The 22,259-nt window shown below is 38.3% G+C and overlaps 1 protein-coding gene across 5 annotated transcripts in view; it reads left to right on the top strand.

Annotated features, from left to right (window-relative positions):
• Positions 1-22,259, top strand: part of agtpbp1 (ATP/GTP binding carboxypeptidase 1) — a 336,457-nt gene that overhangs the window by 283,830 nt on the left and 30,368 nt on the right. For all 5 annotated transcript variants that reach the window (XM_060838211.1, XM_060838238.1, XM_060838220.1 and 2 more), the window contains one exon: positions 1,649-1,806. In XM_060838211.1, the coding sequence (XP_060694194.1) occupies positions 1,649-1,806 (158 nt within the window). The remainder of the gene's footprint in view (positions 1-1,648; positions 1,807-22,259) is intronic.

Below are 22,259 nucleotides of genomic sequence, written 5' to 3'. Positions count from 1 at the left end.
GAGAAAGAAAGCCTTTACAGGAAGTTAGAACCATCCATAGCTAGCTGACTGAGGGGTGACTTCATAGAAGTTTATAAAATCATGAGGGACATGGATAGGGTAAATAGACAAGGTCTTTTCCCTGGGCTGGGGGGAGTCCAGAACTAGAGGGCGTAGATTTAGGGTGAGAGGAGAAAGATATAAAAGGGATCTACAGAGCAACTTTTTCACACAGAGGTTGTTACTTGTAAGGAATGAGCTTAGAGGATGTAGCGGAGGTTGGTACAAATACAACATTTAAAAGGCATCTGGATAGATATATGAATAGGAGGGGTTTATAGGGATTTGGGCCAAGTGCTGGCAAATGGAGCTAGATTAGTTTAGAATATCTTGTCGAGTTGGACTGAAGAGTCTGTTTCCGTGTTGTACATCTCGATGACTAATTACTTTAAAAAATATGAAATTTAGAACATAAGAATAAACTAGTAAGGTACATAAAAATGGGCAATAAGAGCTCCTATTAGAATGTTAAAGGATGAGGCTTAAGAATTAATACTGGGAAACAAGAAAATGGCAATTTGAACAAGTATTTTATATTGTCTTCATGGTAGAAGGCAGTAAAAGCGTCCAAAGAATAATAAGAGTATTAAAAGACAAATGGAAGGGAGAAACCTATAACAATCAATGAGACAAAAGAAACTGGCATGAATCTTGGACATGACAACTTGCATCCTCGGTTCTTATAAAAAAGATACAGGCTTGGTATTGCCAAAGCTAAGTTAGTACTTTGGGTTATTATTATTATTATTATTATTATTATTATTATTGACCCTTTATTGGGTGTTGCCCGTGAAGAAATGTTCCGGGGTCCATTGCCTTGCATTAAAAAAAATCCTCAGAATCAAATACAACCATCTCCTATTCCCTTATCTGCATATGTTGCCAGGCAACACAATACTGCACTCTTACCAGTTTTGTTCCAATATAGAGTAGTGGAGCTCGCTGACTTTTGTTTGGAATGCTAATGCCATCACAGTCATGGCATGGCAAGAGAAGTTTTAAAGTTGTCTCATTTCACTAAAAGACCTCAGAAATGAAATCACTACTTTGCTCATTATAATTAATTTTACTAGTCATCAATACTCAAAGGCAGCTGTTTTCTTACGTTCCATGCACCAGAGTCTTCTGCAGTGTGTGTCTTTTGGTGAGAGCTGTTTTTAAGAGTCTAGGATGCACCTGGATTTTTTCTTCTTTTCAAAATTTTACCCAGTAATGCACATCTACATTGTCACACTTTTTAAAATTAAGCCTGTTAGTGTTTTACTTATTCCCAGCCAAAGTTAGAAGACTATCTAACCTGATTACATTTAATCACATTGGAATGGATTTTACGGGGAAGGGTTGCAAATTACTAAATGTGTTATGGTGGTTGAGGCCATTAATTAGCTATGTAAGGACTTTCACATGCCCGAAGTCGGAGGGAGCATGCTGCTTAATGTCTTACACACCTAATTTGATGAATCTGTGAATATGACATAGAAATGCAAGAAAGGTCAAAAGATATCAATAAAATATTAAATAAGTGAATGCCAAGCCTCACACTAGCTGTAGTATACCTTCATAAAAACGATAAGCTCTGTGTATTCATTCCATGTATTTTGTTTGAAAGGGCCAACAGATGGGGACAAGAGAGCTAGAAGAGATGGGTGCTAAATTCTGCCTTGGCCTTTTACGCTTGAAGAGGCTGTCATCTGTGGAATGTAGATTTCCCCCTGGTCTCCTGGATGTGGATAATGATTTGATTGACACCAGATGCAATGTCACCAGGTAGTATCTCACTTAATTTTCTGGAAGGCTGAGTATAGTTGAATAAATCTAAAATTGGTACATTTTTAAAGAATATTTTTAAAATAAAGTTGTGATCCTGAGATTCTTAGAAACCAGCGGCTAAGCTAGAAGTCCAGAAAATATTTTCAGTCTTTTTGAATTAGAAAATTTAATAATGCAATTTAATCACTTACCTGAAATCCTATTTGAATATTTTAAGTTTAAACAATCTTATTTGAGTTTGGCTTACTGTTAATTATTCCCTTTAAATAATTTGTTTGGTTCATATATTAGAATCCTAATTGTTAATTTTGTCATTGTTTTACTTTGGGAATGGACTGCTTTCACAATAATCTGATTGCCATTGGACATAATTGCAAGTATGCTACTTAGTCTCACTTTGTGCTCTCTTATGTTTCTGAATAGAATTAAGTTTTTTTTTTGAACATTTTGATAATTAAGGTCAGTTTGGATTTAAGTTACAAGTGTCTTTTCAGATCACTTTCTTCTGTTCAGTGTCATTACCTGGTGCCAGACTGTACTGATTCTTTCCATAATTACTTTATTATTGCATAATATTTTGTCTATGTTGCATAGTAGACAAGTACATATAAGTACATGCATAGTAGATTATGATCTTCACCCCTTTTTGAGTCAATCCCAGATTAGAAGTAACTATCATGATTCCGCTCAACTTTAGATTGAGAAATTGATCCTAAAGACACTAAATAGATGTAGTGGGTGTAAATGATCAATCTCTGCCCAAAGGACTGGAGCAATTTAATATATTAGCATCCTGTCAATAGTCTTTTTAATATGTATAAAGCATTATATTATCCTGGATACTACGGTCGGGGCCAACTCCCTTAATAATATACTGTTCACCATGGAGTACATGGTGGGCTTTCAAGTCACCTGCAGAGAAGACAAATATTGGTAGAGAAATTGAGTTTCGGAACCATGAGATCATGCTGCAGCTGAACAAAACTCTGGTGCAGCCATATTTGGAGTATTGCATACAGTTCTAGTCACCGCGTTATAGGAAGGATTTGGAAGCTCTGGAAAAGGTTCAGAGGAGATTTCCTAGGATGTTGCCTGGTATGGAGGGAAGGTCTTACGAGGAAAGGCTGAGGGGCTTGAGACTGTTTTGGTTAGAGAGAAGAAGTTTGAGAGGTGACTTATTTGAGACATATAAGGTAATCAGACGACTAAATAGGTTCGACAGTGAGAACGTTTTCCTTGGATGACAATGGCTAGCATGAGGGGGCACAGCTTTAAATTGAGGGGTGATAGATATAGGACAGATGTCAGAGGTAGTTTCTTTACTCAGTTGTAGGGGTGTGGAATACACTGCCTGCAACAGCGGTAGACTCGCCAACTTTAAGGGCATTTAAATGGTCATTGGATAGGCATATGGACAAGAAAGGAATAGTGTAGGTTAGATGGGCTTCAAATTGGTTCCACAGGTCGGTGCAACATTGAGGGCCGAAGGACCTGTACTGCACTGTAATGTTCTATGTTCTACATGAAGCAATATAAATTTTGAAGAATAAGGCATACAATTCAAGTCAGGTGGAAGTAGTAATCACAATGTTAAATAAATTCTACGAAAAAGAGAAAATCATATCTTGTTTTTAATGGAGAATTTGTTTAAAATTTTTATTATTATTAGGTAGGATAACCATCAGTTAATAAGGTAGCATTTAGTTAATTTCCAGAGGATGAATACATAGTTAACAAGATGACTATCCCAGTTAGGTAGAAAATTGGCTTTACTGAGCATCAGCAATCGAGTCTTCATCTTGTGAGAAAAAGATTTACGAGGATGTTTCTGAGGTTTGGAGGGTTTGAGGTATAGGGAGAGGCTGAATAGGCTGGGACTGTTTTTCCTGGAGTTTCAGAGGCTGAGTGGTGATCTTATAGAGGTTTATAAAATCATGAGGGACATGGATAGGGTAAATTGACAAGGTCTTTTTCCTGAGGTGGTGGAAATCCAGAATTAGAGGGCATAGATTTTGGGTGAAAGGGAAAAGATTCAAGAGTCCTAAGGACAACTTTTTCACACAAAGGGTAGTGCGTGTAGGGAATGAGCTGCCAGAGGAAGTGGTGGAGGCTGGTACAATTACAACATTTAAAGGGTATCTGGGTGGGTATAGTAATAGGAAGGATTTAGAGGAATATGGGCCAAATGCTGGCAAATGGGACTAGATTAATTTAGGATATCTTGTTGTAATGGACAAGTTGGACCAAAGAATCTATTTCCGTGCTGTATATCTCTATGACCCTAACTGCCTCAGTAAGTACAGGAAATCTGAAAATCCAATGTGTGCACAATATTTATAACCGTTTGGGCTACATAACTAATATCTATAGCAATAGTATGTTAATTGTAATTAGAATCTGCTCTTTATGTTCTCATTTTGTTTCAACCATTATTTTAAGTAGGAATTCTGAGTATAAGCATATTTATATAATTATAAGTACAAGGTATGCTGTGAGCCTCATTGATTCTAGGAAATTCTGGACTTGTTGTCAACTTTTCATTCATCAAGGTTTTACATTTTCAGAATATAACATGGTTCCAGGATATAACAATTCCAGCTACGAGTGGTCCAGTATTATCAGTTTAAACTCATTATATCTGGTCCTATACTCTATCTTTCCTGACAGTGCAGAAAACAATATGGTGTTATGAGGTGTGTTCCTTCTCGGGGATCTTGTTAACTCTTGTAGGAAAGCACGAATCTGTACTTATAGAGTTCTGTGGTTAGGCATTGTAAACTGTTTTGATGCTTTTACAAAAAGTAATCCTTTCAAATTCTTTAAGCTATTATCTATAGGAAAACAGCTTCTTTGCTCAATAACCCTTCAATACAGCCACATTTCTTTGCAGGGATTCCTAATGGTTCTGTGAATCTTTGCTGATAGCAGCTAAACCTATTTCCTATATTATGTATTCTTTTTGAATTCTGTGTTTGAAGGCAGGGCCAAAGCACTATACCAAGATGTCCACTCTGGGGAGGGCAGGGGACTGGTCTTGAATAAATCCCAGATGGAACAGGGATTGACCCTGGTTTGTGACATCAATTTGATTAACACAGGCTGTATGTCCAACTGAGCCAAACAATATCCACCACATCTCCAAAAGAGGAGCCCAAGTTACTGTGTTGTCACAGTCTTTTATATTCAAATTATAACCTGGATTATAGATAGTCATGTTAGCACATTTGATTTCTTTCCATTACATGGCTGACAAAAATATTTATTGCTGTTACTGCCTGCCATAAACATATATTGGCAAGATTTACCAGTTGCCTGTTTGTCCCATTATGAATGCGTCTTCCTTGGCCATGAAGTCCTGGAGTAGGATGTGTGATGATGCTGCTCTCTTCAACAAGGTTAGGTTGTCCTTGGTTTTTGATCAGAGGGCTCGTAATTGCATAGATTCTGAAATGTCTGGATTTATCTACTTGAAGAAGCTTTTAAGTTTTTAAACAAGCATTTGTACAGTGAAAGGGGAGTGGCCAGCTCTTCCAGCTCAGCTTTACTCTGGTTTGGGTTTTAGCAATCTGGCTGTTCAGAGCAAGGAGTCAGTTTTTTGAGGTTGCTAGTAAACGAAACAGCTACACGGAAGAAGGTGTACCATACTGAATCTCTCTGCCATCTCTCTCTCTCTCCTGTAAGACCCTGTGTTTGATTTTACCTTTTTTTAACCAAGGGATATTTCTGGGGAAGTTGCAAATGTTTGGAACAGCATCACTAAGTTGCGATTGAGTTAATTGGGTTTTCAGATAGTTAAGTTATTCTGTATTCTGTTCTCTTTTCTTTGTGTTTCCTTTGGTATTCTGTAAATAAATCCTGTTTTATTTAAAACCGAGGGGTTTGCCCAGCTGCATTGCTCATGGAATATCCACTCTACATTTGCTCAAAACAACAAAAAGTTACAGTCCGACCTATCTTCTTGAAATGTTTTGAGGGAGTCTGACCTGGTCCAAAAGAGACTTGAATCTTTGAGCTTCATACTCAGAGGCAATTTAATTACCACAAGATCTGAGCATGAATTGTAGATAAAAAAACAAGTTAGAATTTAAAAATTCAGTGACATTTGGCGTAACCGGCACTGGGGTATTTTGGGTCCATTGCTCCAATTGGCTTGCTCCAATTCCAAGACAAGATGATACTCCATTTGGGTTCTGCCAGGGCCACTCAGTTCCTGACCTCATTAAAGCCTTGGTTCAAACATGGATAAAAGGGCTGAATTTCAGAGGTGAAGTGAGAGTGACAATCCTTGACATAAAGGCCACATTTGACTAAGTCTGGCATCAAGGTGCTCAGCAACCTGAAATGAATGGATATCAAGGGGCAAACTCTCTGCCAGCTGGAGTCATAGTTGGCACATAAGATGGATTATGGTTGTTCAGCTTCGCTGCATGCGTTTTCAGGGTAGTGTCTAAAACTAACCATCATCAACTGCTTCATCAATGAGTTTTCCTCCATCATGAGCTTAGGAGTGGGGATATTCACCAATAATTGCATGATGTTCAACATCATTCACAACTCCTCAGTTACTGAAGCAGTCCATGTTGAAATGCATCAAGGTTTGGGCTGACAAGTAGCAAGTAACATTCACACTGTAGGAATACCAGGCAATGACCTTCTCCAATAAGAGATTATCAAACCATTGCCCCTTGACATTCAATAGTGTTATCAGCACTGATTTCCCCTCTATCAACCATCCTGAGGGTTACCATTGACGAGAAACTCAACTGCACTCACAACGTAAACACAGTGGCAATAAGCACAGGTCACAGGCTAGGACTACTGTGGTGAGTAACTCACCTCCTGACTCCCCAAAGCCTGTCCATCATCAGCAAGCCACAAGTGGCAAGAGTGTGATGGAATACTTCTCACTTTCCTGGATGGGTGCTGCTCCAATACCATTCAAGAAGCTTGACACTATCCAGGACAATTTGAGCCTGCTTGATTGGCACCACATCCAGAAATATCCACTCCCTCCATGCCAAATGTGTACCAGCAGCAGTGTGTGCTATGTACAAGATGCACTGCAGGTATTCACCAAAGATTCTTAGCTCGTGCCTTCCTAACCCATGACTACTTCCCTCGCGAAGGACAAGGGCAACAGCATATACATGGGAAGACTACCATCTGCAAGTTCCTCACCAAGATACTCACCATCCTGACTTGGAAAATACCACTATTTTTCTCTGTGTCACTGGGTCAAAGTCCTGGAATTTCCTCCCTAAGGGCATTGTGGATCAACCTACAGCATTTGAACTGCAATAGTTCAAGCAGGCAGCTCATCACAATCTTCTCAACTAAGAACAGGCAATAGATGCTGGCCAGCAACTGACAGCCACGTTCCATTTTTTAAAAAAATGATACGCTATTAAACATAGGATAACTTGACAGCTGAGATGTCATTTGCTTTTGCCTAAGATCCAAATAATAATTCACTCAAACATTGGCATTTAGATAAAGTGAGAGCATTTTGTGAATTTATTTATGTTTCTGCTGATAAACTTTGAGGCCAATTTAGCAACTCCACAATTTCGACCCAGATGAAGGATCAAATCCAAGTCTAATCACTGCATGGTGTATTTAGCTACTGAGCTGTCAGAAGAGGTCCAACAGAGAGAAGAACTCTGAAGACTGTCATTCCATTTTCTTTTTTCAACTGTTTTATACAAATAATTTGGTCACCATTTTAATTAGAATATGAGTGAAGGGTTAGTTAGTTTCAGCCCCTTGAGTTCCAAGGAAGACTCAAAAGATAATTTTGTTTATCCACAGATGCTGCAAGACATACTGTGTTTCTTCCGCACTTCCTATTTATATTATTGATCATTAGATTCTGTCCTTTTTAAGAATTTGGAAGCCAATTGAACAGTATATTTTTAAAAAAATTTCTTTCTCACCTATTTCTCCACATGAAGCCTCCCTCAATTGCACAGTCAGTTTCTTTAATCCTGTCCATTGACAGCTGTTATTTTAGTAGTGTAGTTAAATATATTTCATTATCACTGGGAATTTTGTGGAGAATTATGTAATTTTTAGTGTGTTAATTCATTTGCAAACTCCCATTTCTGTACAATGATTGGTATTCATTTTTTGATTTGAGAATGTGCTTTATTTGCATTAAATTAATTTGATTTATTTTGTTCTGTACAAAATAACTTAGTCACCTGCTGGTCCAGGCACTTTGCTAAGGCGTGTATACATTGTAAGTTTTTTCCCTATGTTACTCTTTAGCTGATGATAGACAACTGGGAAAATTTAAGATAAAGGTTGTTCCATGCCTCTTTCTAAATATGTACAGCTATAAAGTACAATCAGCAACTCCAATGATGCATTGTTATTGAACTGATTAGCTGCAAAGCACTGAAGAGTTCCAAACGCTCCTTAATAAGGAAAGAATCGGCCCAATTCTATTTGTTGTATTTTTGCTGTTTTTCAATTATGTGGGATTGAACAAATGAACCTTTCATGCCTTTCAGTATGAGCAGATTTTCAACCTGACCCTTGTACTACCGATCAAAGTAGAAAACGGTGTTTTTTTTTGCTTCAGAGTATCATCTTTGTCTTTATCCAAACCTGAGATATGATGTCCACTGGCTATTTTGTCTGTTTCTAATTGCCCTTAAGGACATGGAGTTGAGCTGTCTTTGAGAACTGCTCCAGTCCTTTGGATTGTAGGTACATTCAAAGTGCTGTTAGGAATGGAGTTTCAGGATTTTGACTCAATGAAGTTGCATCAAAATAGTTCCAAATCAGGATGTTATTTGACTTGGAGAGGAACTTGTAGACATTGCTGTTCTTATGCATCAACTGTCCCTGGCATACTCAGTGGTAGATGTTATGCGTATGGAATGTTCTGTAGAAGGAGCTTGTTGAGTAGCTCAGGTGCATATAGTAGAAAGTTCACACTCCTGCTGCTGTCTGTCAGTGATAGAAGGAGTTAATATTGAAGATGGTGAATGGGTGCCCACCAGGTTGGCTGTTTTTGCTCTTATAGTGTCAAGCTTCTTGTATGTTGTTGAAGCTGCATCCATCCTGACAAGTGTAAATGGTATTGAAAGACAGGAAATGAATTACCCACAACAAGATTTCTCACCTCGGACCTGTGCTTATGGTAACAGTATTGATAGAGCTGGTCCATTTCAGTTTCTGGTTCATGGTAAGAAACACCAAGGTGTGCCATTTAGTTAATTGATAATTCTAGTTAAAAATGGATACAAAAGCTCCAGCTATGTGTTTTGTACTGATGATGTTGCCATTGAGGATGAGAGTATTTATGGCGCTTACTATTTATGCTGTTTAACTGTCAACATTGAATGTGCAGACCTTAGATTTGATGTATTGATTGTGGGATCAATTAGCTCTGCATGCTGTTTCAGTTGACATGCAAGAAGCCCTGTGTTGTAGCTTCACCAGGTTGATACCTCATATTTAGGTGTGCTGGTGCTATTCCTAGCATGCCTCCTGGACTCTTCATCGAAACAGGGTGATCCCCTGACTTGATGGTATTATAGGGTGGGGAATAGGGCTGAAAATGTGTTGCTGGAAAAGCGCAGCAGGTCAGGCAGCATCCGAGGAACAGGAGATTCGACGTTTCGGGCATAAAGAATGTCCCAAAATGTCGAATCTCCTGTTCCTTGGATGCTGCCTGACCTGCTGCGCTTTTCCAGCAACACATTTTCAGCTCTGATCTCCAGCATCTGCAGACCTCACTTTCTCCCCTAGGGTGGGGAATATGCTGGACTATGTGTTTACGGTTTATTGTTGAGTACAATTCTTGCTGCTGATAATAACCCATTGAGTCTCCTGAATGCCTAGTTATGTGTTGCCAAACATGTTTGAAATCTGACCATTTACTATAGTGACAGAGCTACACAATACAATAGTGGGTGTCCTCAGCATGAAGATGAGACTTTGGCTTCACGAACACTGTGTAGTGACATTCCCATTGATAATGTCATAGACCGATCCATTTGCAACAGGAAGGTTGTGAGGAGATCAAGTAGGTTTTTCCTTTTTGTTAGTTCCCTCAACGTTTGGTCAGTTTTACAGCCTTGAAAGAGACCCTTCAGCCCAATCTCCAAACAATAAAGCCCTATGACTCTCTGAGCAGCTATATCCTCTAGGACTTGGTCAGTAACGGTGCTACCGAACCACGCTTGGTATCGGGCTTTGAAATCCCCCACCTAGAGTACATTCTGTGCCCACCTTCAAAACTAATTCCAAGCGTTATTTAATATGAAGTATTGATTTAATAGCCAAGGAGGGCTGGTAGGTGGTAATTAGCAAGAGAATTTCTTGTCCACATTTGACTTGATATCATAAGACTTCGTGGGGTCCAAAGTCAATTTTGAGCATTCTGAGGGCAGCTCCCTAACAACCATATACCACTGTACCTCTACTTCCAGTGGGTTTGCCCTGTCATTGAAACAGCCTATACGCAGGGATAATGATGTTTTCTTTACCTGGATTCAGTAGCAGTTCCATACATAATGACTTACTAAGCCACTTCAGTGGACAGTTAAAAGTCAGCCACATTTGTGTGACTGGAGTCACTTATAAGTCAAACCAGGTAAGGAAAACAAATTTCCTTCTCTAAAGGACTACAAAATGGCTTTATGACATCAGCAATGATTTTATGGTCTCCATTAGACTTATTTTTTAATCCATATTTATTAATTTAATTCACATTTTACAAGCTACCATGGTGGGCTTTGAACTCATCCTCAGAGTGCTGTCCTTGACCTTATGATTATTAGCTCCCTGATATTGCCACTATGTCTCACCTGTCTCATTTGTTGCCCCTTCAGATGAAGAAAAGGAATATGTTCACTTTGATAATTGCAAAATCTTTTTTGATATTCGTACAGTAAGGGACAAGGGGATATGCCCTAGCTGACTTTTCTTTCCCCTTCCTTTCATCCCTCCCACACCAAAGTTAAATAAATCAATTGTAAGTATGTATATAGAGGTTAAGATTGGAGATTATATTTTTTGTTATTTATTTTTTTTTGTGGGTTGTGGATGTCACTGGCTGGCCAGCATTTATTGCCTGTCCCTTGTTGCCCTTGAAATGATTACATTATAATGGAAATTATGTTTAGAAGAGGCTGTTCTCATTCTCATAATTTAGCAGTATGTTTTTACAGATTCTGGGCAAGATAGATACAGATTTCTTAAGATAACCGAATTGTATTGTTAAATGTTCGTAGTGAAATGAGAATTTTTTTTAACATTTAGCGTCTTCATCAGAAAATTTCAACACAAGAGTAATGGACACTTATCCAAAGAAAATAAATTTGCAGTGCTCCAAGAGAGAGGGTTACAGAAAGTTGGCTTGTACACAATGGGCCAATTAGCCGATGAAGTTGAAACATTCTATGATTGTGTTAGCACATATAATGTACAAAGTCACTTTCCTTTAATAAAACAAGTGCAATAACTTAATCATCAACCTAAATTGTCCTTTATCTAGGACACGTTAATAAGAGTAAATCTTTGAGATATAGTTTGTAGTTTTCTATTTGAATGTATGTAAAATTAAATGCACTGTACCCAATTTTAGGCACAGTACTTCATGGTGCCTTTTTGGGATGAAGGCTTTTAAATGAAGTTTTGTTCAATTTTACCATCTCTTCAAGTGTAGAAAGTCGATCCATATTCCTACTGTCCAGACACACATCATAACTGTACCTCATTGTGTCAAAAAGAAAATATTGTACTCAACTTGTCCTAGGCTACTTAAAATTTCTAATTCAGTAATGTGTATTGGTTTTTGTCCCTCAATGTAACATGAATGCACAGGCAACTGGCCGCATAGCAGAGCTAAAATAACTATAATAGAAGGTCTCTACTTAAAAAAAAATTATGCACTCATAAGTCAGTAGTTACCAAATACTTTTCTCTCCTAAATGCTTTCAAACATAAAAATTGCAAGATATAGAAAAAAAGGCAACCTATTGACATGGATGGAGAATACATTAGGAGGCAGACACAGAACAGGAATAATTTATGTTCGGCAATTGGTAGAAATTACTGTCTGGAACTCAACTTTTCACTACATTTATCAAAATGTAGATGAAGGATTAACAGCCATATATCTATGTTTGCAGACAACACTAAATTCAGAGGTAGTGTAAAAACCAGCTGAAAGTTACAAAGAACTATTGATTGATTAAGCTGTCATATGGAATTAGGTAATCTATTTTGGACTTAAAACTGATCAGGATATCTTCGACACGATTAACAAGATTGCTCGAAACTCCGGCAGAACGGAGGTTTAGAGGTCCTTTCACAGAAATCTCTAAATACTAGTGATTTTTGAGAAGATTTGTGGCACAGGTTGATGGTAAGTTAGCTTGCTGCACTTGAAGGTTTGTTTTCAGACATTTCATCACCATACTCGGACAAATAGCAGGAAACTTGGCACCAGGATACATGAACACCAACTGACCACCGAAAGACAAAACCCACTCTCACTAGTTTCCATACATACAGACAAAGAAGGACACCACTTTAACTGGGACAACACACGCATTCTCGGACAGGCAAAACAAAGACATGCATGAGAAATCTTAGAGGCATGGCATTCTAACCAGAATTCTATCAATAAACACGTTGACTTAGATCCCATCTACCTTCCCTTGAAAAAAAGAACCGGAAAGGACATCACCCATCTTAAGAAACCAAGACCGATAAATAGAGAAACGGGACATACCACCAGCGCTTCACCAGATGATGTTATCTAATATGGTGACGAAACGTCAGAAAACAGACCTTCAAGCTCAGCGAGCTAACTTATAAACTTATCTCTAACTACTATGAACAGGTGTAAAATTATTTGAAAGAAAACTAAAAATACAATGAAGATGAAGAAAATTTGACAATATGTGTAGAAAATAGAGATTGTCAGTAAATAACTGTTGAAATTTACACCATTTAAAATTACGTTTTCACAGTTAATAATTCTCAGAATGCACCCTATGAACAATTAATTTCCCCCTGACCGAATCTTCATATGTCAAGGCAAGATCAGCTCAAGTAGTAATCTAAATTTGAATTCTTCATGTTTTATTGGGCTCTCAATTAAAACACTGAGTTGTTAGACGGCAATGGGTAAGTTGATAAACTCTACTTGTTGAGATGCTTGCATAGGAGCAGCTCCAATTGGACCAGTGTACTAATTTTCCCTTGCTGTTGCAAGTTCTGTTCAGTTTGCCTCTCCTTCCTGGCAGTAGTAGGATCATACATTTTTTAATGGGACCAGTAGTTGGAAATGTACTGTATGTTCTGGCACCTTGTGAAACAATGTACTGGCTTAGATGGAATTACTCCTGCCCATCATTCCTTGTGTTAACTAAATCTGACAGAATTTTTAAGTTTACTGATAAACTCAGGAGTTAGTTAGAATCTAATTTGAATAAAGACATGAGGAAATAAAGTTCCAGCTGAAATTAAATTAAAATTGTTAAGTTCAACTTTAATATTTTAGGTATACGTCTAAGAACTTGTGTCATTTTGGAGATAATTTAGATGGAAAGAGACTAGATTGAATATGGAACAGAGGACACAAGTTCAGTTGAGATCAGGAATTAAGGATGGAATTTTCCGCTCCCTGGTACTGCATCGACAAATAAAGTGAGAATGAAACAATTGGAATCTCAACAACAAGGAAAATATGTTCTTTTTTTTCCAAAATATTTAAATGGAAACCTCAGAATCTCACCAGTCAGAGGGAATTAACTTATTCCATTCTTTTGCATTTCACTTTTAGCCCAACTCACTCATAACGGTACCTGTTAAGTTCTCCTCTCCTTCCCCAATAAACTAATGCCAGTTCTTGACATGAGAGTCAAAATGGGTACCTGGAGGTTCATCGATTGCTTGTCCTAGCCTTCACCAAACTTCTCTTCTCAATGTCCCTGCATACTTCATAGACACCATCCTCCCCTACCCACCATCTGTGAGTTGTTTTCTCTGACGAAGAGTCATACCAGACTCAATGTTCACTCAACATTATTCCTCTCTGTCCACAGATGTTGCCAGACCTGCTGAGTTTCTCCAGCATTCAATGTTTGTGCTGACTTCACTTTCTCTGCTTTGTCCTCAGTGACAATGGTCAAGCATCACAGAAGGAAGATCAGCAACTGGCTTTAATGTAGAAGTGGTGTGCACTTGTGCTTTAAATGTAGTGTCATTTGCATGGATGCTAGATAGTTACAGCAGTGGAAAGTACTTCCCTTTCTCCTGCAATATGATTCCATGAGAAGGGTACTGGAGAGCTTGGATGTATTATTATTGAAGTGAAGAGCGACAGTTGAATGAGAAAAGGTGCTTCAAGCCACAGCAGACCAGATGCCTTAAATCTGACTTGATGAAACACTCTAGCTGAAAATGGGAAAATCCAGCCCAAAAGGAAACACTTGTCTCCTGGTGCATTTTTATATTAGACATGCGACAAATGCTTTGTTGATGGTTAAAAAGAACATATGCAATGAAGCACTGCATCAGTATCTGTGTGAATACTGTGAATTAAAGTGTATAAAAAGTCAATGTCTAAAATTAAATACTTCACTAGATATGCTAGTTTCTATACTGCTGCAATGAAGTGGAGAGATGTTGGCTCTAGTGAACAGCTGGCTAGTAATAGAGATGTGAGAATAAGTATACACTTTCTCTTGGCTTGATTACCTTTGGGGATTGGAATATATTGATCCAGAACTTTACCACAGCAGGTTAAGTGGAAGATGAAGTTCATCATGATGATCAATGTGCTTCCTGTGTGGGAAAACCAGATTTTTAATTTATGTTGTATTTTAAAGAAAAGTAAAACTTCCATGTAGATCATATCCATTATATTGCAAAGATATTCCAAGTACTTTATATGTTGGAAAATTAAATAGACAGCCAGCAGAATTGGAAATAAAAAGGAAAAATGGGAATAGGAATTGCTGAAAACATGTTGAAAACATGTCTATAATATATTTGTAATCAGAATAAGTGGAGGAATTTTGAAAGAGAGGAGCAGTAGAGGCTGAAAATGTAGTCAGGAGTAAAACAAAGAGGAGCTGAAAATGTGTTGCTGGAAAAGCGCAGCAAGTCAGGCAGCATCCAAGGAGCAGGAGAGCCAACATTTCAGGCATGAGCCCTTCTTCAGGAATGAGAAGAGTGTGTCTAGCAGGCTAAGATAAAAGTTAGGGAGGAGGGACTTGAGGGAGGGGCGTTGGAAATGCGATAGGTGGAAGAAGGTCAAGGTGAGGGTGATATGCCAGAGTGGGGGTGGGGGCAGAGAGGTCAGGAAGAAGATTGCAGGTTAGGAAGGCGGTGCTGAGTTCGAGGGATTAGACTGAGACAAGGTGGGGGGAGGGGAAATGAGGAAACTAGAGAAATCTGAGTTCATCACATGTGGTTGGAGGGTTCCTAAGTGAACCCTCCAGCCATCGTGTTGCTATGGTCTGGCGATGGAGGAGTCCAAGGACCTGCATATCCTTGGTGGAGTGGGTGGGGGAGTTGAAGTGTTGAGCCACAGGATGGTTGGGTTGGTTGGTCCGGGAGGAAGAGCACCTCATCTTCTGCTCGACTCTCCTGCTCCTTGGATGCTGCCTGACCTGCGCTTTTCCAGCAACACATTTTCAGCTCTGATCTCCAGCATCTGCAGTCCTCACTTACTCCTAAAACAAAGAGGATACGGGTAGGTTGAGTGAGTATGAGACAAAACCTTTGAGATGTTTAAAAGTAAGGATATTGAGATTGATTTTATATGATTAAAGGGAGTCAGTGAACCTAGCAATAACTGGGTTAATTGAGATAGTCTTTTGAATTGTTTATTTCTTGTGAGTGAAGAATTGAAAGAATATAAGTGTATTAGCAAAGTCAAGAGATTTAAATCTCAGCTATCGTGGCTGTGAACACTATAAGAGACAAGCTTGCAAACGGCTGTTTGTATGAAGGAAATGTACTGGAATTCATACAATCTAGAATTGTCTGAAACTGGGTGACACTCAAGTGGTGATCAATCGGACTTCAGACAATATTCATTTTACTCTGCAGACAGAAATAATTGCATTTGATTTAAGAAACAATTATTACAAATGAATCATAGTGAAAGTTTCCAGTGTCCCCTCACTTTTCATAATGTATGTAGTAAACTTTGTAGTTAGAGTCGTTGAGTCATTCAGCATGGAAACATACCCTTTCCTCCAATTTATCCAAGCCAATCAGGTTTTCCAAACTAAACTAGTCCTATTTGCTTGAGTTTGGCCCATATCCCTAACAATCATTCTTATCCAGGTGTCTGTTCAAATGTCTTTTAAATATTGTAGTTGTACTCACGTCTACTACTTTGTCAGTTAATTCAATGCACAAATCACCCTTTCTGTCGAAAAAGTTTCCCTTTAGGAATCTTATAATTCTTCACCTCTCACCTTAAAATTATGGTCTCTAGATTTAGACGCCTCTACCCTAGGGAAAAGACCTTTGCTATCCACCTTATCTATGTCGTGCTTGATTTTATAAACCTCTATAAGGTCACCCCTCAGCCTCCTATGCTCCAGGCAAAGAAGTCCTAGCCTATCCAGCGTCTCCTTATAATTCAAACCCTCCTGTCCTGGCAACAGCCTTGTAAATCTTTTCTGAACCCTCTCCAATTTAATAATATCTTTCTTGTAACAGGGCAACCAGAACTTTATTCAACACTCCAAAAGTAACCTCACCAACGTCCTGTACAGCCGCAACAATACCTCCCAACTACCTGATAAAATAATTCTGCTCTGTTTCTCTCTCCACAGATACTGTATGACCCACTGGTTATTTCCAGTATTAACTGATCTTATTTTTCAAGAAAAGGCAAATTTTGAGTCCTCATCCTATTACTGTGGCCATTTATAAATTCAAAACATCGCAAGCATTAACTAATTGAATAATTAATATCTATAATTAAATTAGTAAGCTAATTTAAGCCTCTCACTGAAATTGTTAGCTATACCAGGACAAACTTGGGTTTCTATAAGGTTAAGCTACCAGTCCTTAATAAGGAGAAGTAGGATATTTCTGAGATTCTGCATAATAGTTCTAAAATAGTTAAACTAGCCATACTTCCACCCAATGTATTCTGACATTGTCATCCCTAAAGAGCATGGAATATGATTTTGATTTTGTGTTCTTGACCAAGTTCAAATGTTTATCCCAAAGTGATAGTACATTAAATATTGATGTTTCGTAAATTTTTTTCTTGTACTCTGCCATGCAATGAAGTAGATGAGCTTATGCCTTCTCACCGGGGGGAATTAAATTTAGTGGTCCAGTTGACTTGCAACTGATTTATGTTATTTAAAACTAGGTTCAAGTCATTAGCAGTACAAAATAATGCAATTATTTCTCAGTTACATCTAATTCATTGTTCTAATACAAAAATGCTCTTTTTGCATTAGATTTTTAATGTATTGCTGTCCCATACTCTCAGACAGCACATCAAAACTCTCAGTTCATTAAACAGGAAATGAGATGGATGGCAAAACAACAAATCCAAATACAATGAGAAAAGAGCTGGCAGGTGGGACTATATTGGGATGGGATATCTAGTCGGCATGGAGAGGTTGGACCGAAGAGTCTGTTTCCATGCCGTATATCTCTATGACTCTAAAAGGATTTTCTTTTCTCTATTGAAGTCATGGAAATGACAAAATCTTGTAAATAAAAACTTGCCAAAATCATTTTCAGAAATGACCATATAGTGCTGGTTGTTATTTTCTGTAAGCAGAAAATAACTAACCAGCCCTCTTTAGAAAGATGAGAAACATCCGTAAGGTTTCAAGTTTTTTGGAAGAAATGGTGCCAGTGCTCCAATTGTTGGCATTGAGGTGAATGATTGAAAACTGATTAAGACTTGATGAGTTTTAATTAATGAATTTGCAAGATTGGATTAATGTTTTAAACCAGATTGCATATGGTTGATCTGCAAATTGCAAAGTGGCATAACTGTTTTGCCATGCAAATAGATTCTAGCTCGTTTGCAGTTCTTTTGAATCCTTATACCTGCAAACTCCCAACAGTAGGCATTAGCTCACTTTCTTATTACTAATTTAAAAATGACTAAAATGAATATTCCCAATCCTTGAGCAGAGTGAGCAATGATGTGAAAGTTGGGAAAATGCATGGATTTAGAAATGCTGTCTAAGGAAACTTGGTGAATTGTTGTGCATCTTGTAAATAGTGCACACTGACTACTGAACATCACTGGGTGGAGGGAGTGGGTATTTGTGATGTGGTGCCAAAAAAAGCAAGCTGTTTAGTCCTGGATTGTATCAAGCTTCTTGAGTGTATTGAAGCTACAGTCATCCAGGTAAGTGGGGAGTATTCCATCATACTCCTGACATGAACTTTGTACATAGACTGGCTTTGGGGATTACTCTCTGCGGTTTTCAAAGCCTGTGGCCTGCTCTTGTAATTACAGTATTTGTACAACTAGCCCAGTTCAATCTCTGATCAGTTGTAACCCTGTGATGTTCACAAAGGGTGTGGGAAGGGAGTAGTGGGGCTGGAGTTGGTCATCGTTCAATGATTGTAATGCCATTGAATGTCATTGGGTGATGGTTAGATCCAGGTCTTGCTGCATTTGTACATGGACATGTTCAGTATCTAAGGAGTTGTGAATGGTGTTGAACATTGTGTAATAATCAGTGAATATCCCCACTTCTGACCCTTTTGATGAAGGAAAGGTCATTGATGAAGCAGCTGAAGATGGTTAGGCCCAGGACACTACCGTGAGGAACTCATGCAGAAATGTCCTGGAGCCGAGATAACAGATTCCAACAAGCACAACCATTTTCTATGCCAGGTACGACTCCAAACCAGCGAAGAGATTTCCCTAATTCCTATTTACTCCACTTTTGCTGAGGCTCCTTGATGTCAAGGGCAGTAACTCTCATCTAATCTGTGGAATTCAGCTCTTTTACCTATGTCTGAACCAAGGCTGTACTGAGGCTGTACTGACTGGTTTGGAAGGACCCAAGCTGGGCATCAGTGAGCAGATTACTGCTGAGCAGGTGCTTGATAGTACTATGAATGACACTTTCCATCACTTTACTGATGATCAAAAGTATACTGATGGAGAGGTAATTGGGTGGGTTGAATTTGTCCTGGTTTTTTGTATACAGGATATATGTGGGCAATTTTCTACATTTGTAGGATAGATGTCAGTGTTGTAACTGTATTGGAACAGTTTGATTAGAGGCGTGGCACATTCTGGAGCATACTTTTTCATTGTTATTGTTGGAATGTTGTCTGGGTCCATAGCCTTTGCAATATTAAGTGTCTTCAGTCAGTTTTTGATAACATATGAATGAATTAAATTGGCTGAAGACTGGCATTTGTGATGGTGTGTACCTTGAGAGGAGGCTGAGATAGATCATCCACTTGATATTCCTGTAATTGTTTCTTGCAAAGGCCCCTACAAATAGTATTGTATTATGGTTTCACAAGGTTAACAGCTCATTTTTAGACATGGCTGTTGCTGTTCCTGGCATGCCCTCCTGCACTCTTTGTTGTACCAGGGTTGATACTTCTCCGTGATGGTAATGATAGAATGCAGGGCTGGGAGGAGGGGGGTCGAGTCGGGGATATAGTAGGCTATGAGCTTACAAAATACTGTTCTGCTACAACTGATGACCCACAATGCCTCAGAGATATCTAGTCTTGAGTTGCTAGACTGTTTAAAATCAACTAGGAGAAAGTGAGGACTGCAGATGCTGGAGATCAGAGTCGAGAGTTTGATGCTAGAAAAGCACAGCAGGTCAGGCAACATCCAAGGAGCAGGAGAGTTGACGTTTCAGGCATAAGCCCTTCATGGATTCCTGATGCTGCCTGACCAGCTGTGCTTTTCCAGCACCAAACTCTCGACACTGTTTGAAGTCAATACCATTCAGCATGGTGTTAGTGGCATACAACCCAATGGAGTACATCTTCAGTGTGAAGATGGAACTTGATCTCCACAAGTACAGTGCAGTGGTCACTCCCATTGATTCCGTCATGGAAAATGTATCTGTAGCAGGAAGGTTGATGAGGATGAGTTGAAGTGTCCATGATTTTTTCATAGAGGGTGGGTGCTGAATGTCAGTAGCACGTCCTTGTACATCTATGCCATGTAGGCCCGGATATGTGAAAGTTTCTCCTGCAATGAGACAAAAGGAGGGATTGAGCGAGATAGAAGAGCTGTTTGTGATGATGCGGGGGAAGCAGTAAAGTGCCTCCAGTAAATGATTGAGAAGCACAAAAGACAGAAAACATTCATAGTTTTAGATGATGAAATGGGTAAGCACCATCAAATGGAGATACTGCAAGGGTTAGTAAATGTTGTAGACCAACAGCCCTGATGATCTTACTGCACAGCAATAGAGTTAGAGTGAGTGTGGAGTAGCCGACCAAAGATGGTGGCATTTACCCACCATTGACCTAGTACCTGTACTGTTGATTGTTTTTGTCTGAGAAACAGCACTGACACATACCACTATCTGATCTTCATGAATGGAGTCCTTTGCCAATCTGCAGGGTAGAGGATGGCCCTCCTCTGCACCAGTCCATCTGCCAGAATCCCGAAGTCCTTGATGTTCGAATACCACAGTATTATGGACAGTTGCTGGTTTGCAGTGTTTGAAGTGGTGCAGAGCTGTGATTTAAATATGTTGTCAGTGATGTGAACATTACACTTCTGCCTCTTCCACCAGATGATTGCATGGGCTTGACATTAAAGGCCGGTGCATAAATAGTGAAATAAAGTATAGGTGATTATGAGAAAAGTCAGAATAGGCCATGGTAGACCACCTGCACTGAATCTCCTTGAAAATGGCACTGCTAAGAAAAATAAAAAATCTAGTTGAACGTTTCATGCTGGATGAAGTAGTATAGAATTATGTCCATTTTCAAGGAAACTCTTTGTTGCATCGTGTTTGCCTCTCGTTTAACTTTGAAAAAATTACAAAAAGAAATAGAATCTAAGAATCTCTCACATGCAACATCTGTTTCCATACTATTGTTTCTTTTGACATGCTATTGTCCCCAGTGAATTATGAAACATTTGTTCGAGTATCTTGAAAAGCTTTCACTTCTATATCTAATTAATTAATTTAGATTCGAAATTATTTAGTTTAAATTATTATCATAGCTCCTGTAAGTTATTGAGCAAAATCCTTTCCATCAATGTAAAGTTCTGTGTTTATATCTTAGATGTTCATTAAAACATGCTGAAATATTTGTCAGATACCATCATAGAGCGAAGTTAACATTTTATTTTAATGTTTAGTTGTTCAAGTTGGAGCTGTATGTTTGCTAAATTAAAGAAATCATGTTTTTCTTTTGGGATTTTTATTGCATTTCTACATTTCTGGGATTTTTATGTAATATTTGTTTTCCACAATTACTATAATTAAAAAGGTCTTTAAGGTAACATTTTGTTACTGAATGCAAATAATTGGGAGATAAAATAATCGTTCTAAGTATAGATACAGTACATTTAACTGTTCAAACTTTGGTTATTGTAAAATTTCAACTCCATTTAACCTTCCTTCGTCATATTGCTATAATAATTTAATGAGGATGCAAAACTCCACACTGCATTTATTCATGCCCTCTCAATGAATTGTTTATACTATTCATTCATATATGGGCATTGCAAATAATGTCATGAAGTAGGTTTTTTGAGATAAAATTGATACTAAAATAATCTATTATAGATTTTATTCAGATTTTTTAGATCAGTTATTAATTTTAAATTTGAGAGTTTTTTTTGTTAAATAAAGTTCTTAAGGCCAAAAACAGGTGATGGAGTTAGGCCACAGATCAGAAATGATCTTTAGTGAATGGTGGAACGGACTAAAGGGGTTAAATGACCTATTCCTGTCCCTGTGTCCCTATGTTATTCAACTATGAATTAATTGTTAGCCTGCAGTTTTCATAATAACATGAAAAAATGTATCTGCCAAGGGGATCTTCTGCTTCAGAATAGTGTCTGTCAAGTTGCAATGGTACTGCATTTAAAAACATTTTATGGCTGACAGTGGGAAAAAATCATATATGGATCAATCAACGATCTCTCTCTTTATGTCTCCACCCACTCAATTACTGGCCAGCTTACCCGGTTTTAGTTTACATGTCTGTCAAGAATTTTGGTATGTGTATTGATGTTACCATAGAAACATCTGCAATTCAAAGAACCATAGATCAAATAAAACAACACAATTTGGTGATGTTTCTCCTTCATGTAAGCTTTCTATCTGTACTTGAGTTTTGTATAAGATGTCAGATTCAGCACTTCCAATAAGCCTTGGAGGGAATCAGTATAGACGGCAGGAATTCAGTATTAACTTTCAACATAAAAGGTTGACTAAATATCTTGTTCAAAGAAGTCAATTTTAACTTGTGCCATT

The sequence above is a fragment of the Hemiscyllium ocellatum genome, chromosome 2, assembly GCF_020745735.1.
Source record: "Hemiscyllium ocellatum isolate sHemOce1 chromosome 2, sHemOce1.pat.X.cur, whole genome shotgun sequence".
NCBI lineage: Eukaryota > Metazoa > Chordata > Chondrichthyes > Orectolobiformes > Hemiscylliidae > Hemiscyllium > Hemiscyllium ocellatum.
Note: the sequence above shows the minus strand (reverse complement) of the source record. Positions and strands in the feature narration are given on the sequence as shown.